The 2,874-nt window shown below is 40.8% G+C and overlaps 1 protein-coding gene across 1 annotated transcript; it reads left to right on the forward strand.

Moving 5' to 3' along the window:
• The first annotated feature begins 328 nt into the window (after nucleotides 1-328).
• On the forward strand, nucleotides 329-2,291 carry LOC133721598 (protein VERNALIZATION 3). Its single transcript, XM_062148256.1, has 4 exons — nucleotides 329-655; nucleotides 904-965; nucleotides 1,321-1,361; nucleotides 1,493-2,291. The coding sequence occupies exons 1-4, from the start codon at nucleotides 458-460 to the stop codon at nucleotides 1,714-1,716; spliced, it is 525 nt and encodes a 174-aa protein (XP_062004240.1). The 5' UTR covers nucleotides 329-457; the 3' UTR covers nucleotides 1,717-2,291.
• Nucleotides 2,292-2,874: the final 583 nt, after the last annotated feature.

The raw sequence follows: 2,874 nt of genomic DNA on the forward strand, positions 1-2,874 counted from the left end.
AGATGCGGGTATGTATTATAGAATTTTCCAACAACTTATATTAGGAGGATTCATATTCTCAACAATATGACCTATCACCATGGAAATTTAGTAACAATCAAAGAAAACATAAAATATCAATCTAATTATAGGAGAGAGCAAAAGGCAAAAGGAACAGACAAAAAAAGGGCATAAAAAGCTTGGCAAAAGCGATTAAGCAGAATCTATTATTTGGGCGCACAAGATCAAAAGCTAGCTAGCTAACAGGGCAATACCGGCCAATACCCTACCAGGCAACAGAGCAGATCATCAAGTCCGAATACTATATAAATAGGCCAATGGGGCTCTTGAATTAGATCACCAAATCACCCAATAAGTTGTTAGCTACTTATTCGGCCAGCTATTCTAAATAGTTCGAGTGTTTGATCCAGCTAGTGTAAGTAGTGAGTTAGCTAGCTAGCTAGTTTGAACGATCAATATGCCAAGGGACAGGGACCCCCTTGTTGTGGGAAGAGTCATAGGGGATGTTTTGGACCCCTTTACAAGGTCTGTTTCTCTCCGGGTGACTTTCGCTACTAGGGAGGTTAACAATGGTTGTGAGCTCAAACCTTCCCAAGTTGTCACCCAACCTCGAGTTGATATAGGAGGGGAGGATCTTAGGACCTTCTATACTCTGGTATGTATACAATACTATCAAAGACTGCTTAATTTCGCATTTACATGCATGAATTTCTTTCATATCTTGCATGCATGATCTAGCTAGCTAGCGCTCGATCTTACTCTTTGGAGTTCCCCCTTCATATTACTCAATTCATGTCGGTCTTGACCTAGCAATACTAGTTAAGACAGAGCTGCACAATTTTGTTTTGATAGTACTCGATAGATCGATATACATAGGTTTTTATTGATTTCTACTTGTTGCAGGTCATGGTGGATCCTGATGCACCCAGCCCCAGTGACCCCAACCTGAAAGAATATTTGCATTGGTATGTACTATAAGAATGAAGGTTGTCATTTACCGCGGCCTAAACCCCTTTATATATACAGATCCCTCTCTTCAGTCTTCATTGCTCTTTATTCTAGTCAATATCTTTTAGAAATTCGATTGAGTGGACTATATTACAACTAGCCGTGTGATTGGCTATGCAGCCTCTTTTGTGTTTCTAAATCAGTGGGCCAATTTACTGGGGCCAAAGTAATCCAATTACTTGACTAATACGTACAAGTTGATATTCATTTTGGGTTTACTCTTTGACAATTTAAACTGTTAGGGCTAATAATCCTCTTCGAGTATCAAACCCTCAAATATTTACTTATTCGTACTCACCTTTTTTTTTCCAGGTTAGTCACTGATATTCCTGCAACAACTGGGGCAAGTTTCGGTGTGTACTCATTATCTAATTTTTAAATTAATAATACTAAAGGCACAAATTACATCCAGGTAGCTGATTATTCGGTTTTGATATATGCATATAATGGGAAATCACTTATGCACGGGTTGTTGCATATGCAGGCCAAGAGATTGTGTGTTATGAAAGTCCACGGCCAACAGTGGGGATTCATCGCTTTGTTTTTGTGTTGTTCCGGCAATTGGGAAGGCAAACTGTGTATGCTCCAGGATGGCGCCAAAACTTTAACACCAGAGACTTTGCCGAGCTCTACAATCTTGGATCACCAGTGGCTGCGGTTTACTTTAACTGCCAAAGGGAAAGTGGCTCCGGCGGAAGGAGAAGATAAACTCTTGGGAAAAAGACCAAGAAAAAAAAGGGGAAAAAAAAGAGGAACAGAAGAAGAAAAAAGATGCGGAAAGGGAGAAGGATTGGAGAAACAACAAAGAAAACAAGAATGGGTTGCGGGGACTCGAACCTAGGTTGGTGCTTGATAGAGCAAAATAACCCATCACTTTGCCAACTGAACCAAAACCATCTTCATGGAAACTTAGCACACTTATACTATCTAAATTATTCCAAGAATTTTGGGTTGGGCTATAGCCCAATTAAGTAGCCCACTGCTTCATATATAGAGTGCATGCATGTCATAATTTAAATTTAAGGTGGTAGTGAGCACAAAAGTATGATATGTATATGGTATGGTTAATACTAGCTAGCTAGTAACAATTAGTCAGCTAGCTAGCTACCTTATCTAGTGATCGATCTCAAGATATGTGTAAAATCAGTGGATATGTATGTATGCATAAGTAGCTAGTGCAGGAACTAGCTAGCTTGTAACAACTAGTGCGTGCTTGTAATTAGGCTCGATCGGATTCGGTTAGCTAGCCTATCTAGCAATGTCACTACTACTCTTAATGAAGTTGTATTAAAAATGAAATTAAACATGGGGTGTAAATTGTCTAAAGATAATTACAATGTGGCTAAAAATATCAATAATAATACGGGTCGGTCAAGAACACAAAACCGAACAAATGTATTCTCACTTACCCCATTAACAAAATTTTATTCCTACTACCCAATTTAAAGTAAAATAACAATTTCGCCCTCAGCCTAATTAAAAAACTACATCTATGCTACTCTGTCTCCTCTCTCTCGAGACGCCGTCTCTCTCTCTCTTCCTCCGGCGCTCAACCCAGACCGTCTCTCTCTCCCCTATTGGCCTACAGCGCTCGACCTAGGCCCTCCGGCGACTTAGACCACAACCTCAGACCGCTAGAATGCTAGATCTCTACTTGCATCTCCCAACGCCGTCAATTGCATAACCAACATCCACAGAAAAATCGACGTCGTCGCCCTTATCATTCATAGCAAAATCGACGTCGTTGGGTCAGGTTCCATCCAGTTTAGGGACCTCCCGCGAAAGTTTCACGACGACATGGCCGACTACCTCCAGCTGCGTTGAGTACAGCCTTGGGCTCTCCGAAAGTCGTCATTTCAGCCTCGG

This window comes from Rosa rugosa, chromosome 7 (genome assembly GCF_958449725.1).
Source record: "Rosa rugosa chromosome 7, drRosRugo1.1, whole genome shotgun sequence".
Classification (NCBI taxonomy): domain Eukaryota; kingdom Viridiplantae; phylum Streptophyta; class Magnoliopsida; order Rosales; family Rosaceae; genus Rosa; species Rosa rugosa.

Excerpts from the sequence above, each read along its gene's own strand:
- LOC133721598 (XM_062148256.1), top strand. The coding sequence starts at position 458 with ATGCCAAGGGACAGGGACCCCCTTGTTGTGGGAAGAGTCATAGGGGAT. Across the intron at positions 656-903 it reads TTAGGACCTTCTATACTCTG|GTCATGGTGGATCCTGATGC; the intron begins GTATGTATACAA and ends TACTTGTTGCAG. Across the intron at positions 966-1,320 it reads CTGAAAGAATATTTGCATTG|GTTAGTCACTGATATTCCTG; the intron begins GTATGTACTATA and ends TTTTTTTTCCAG.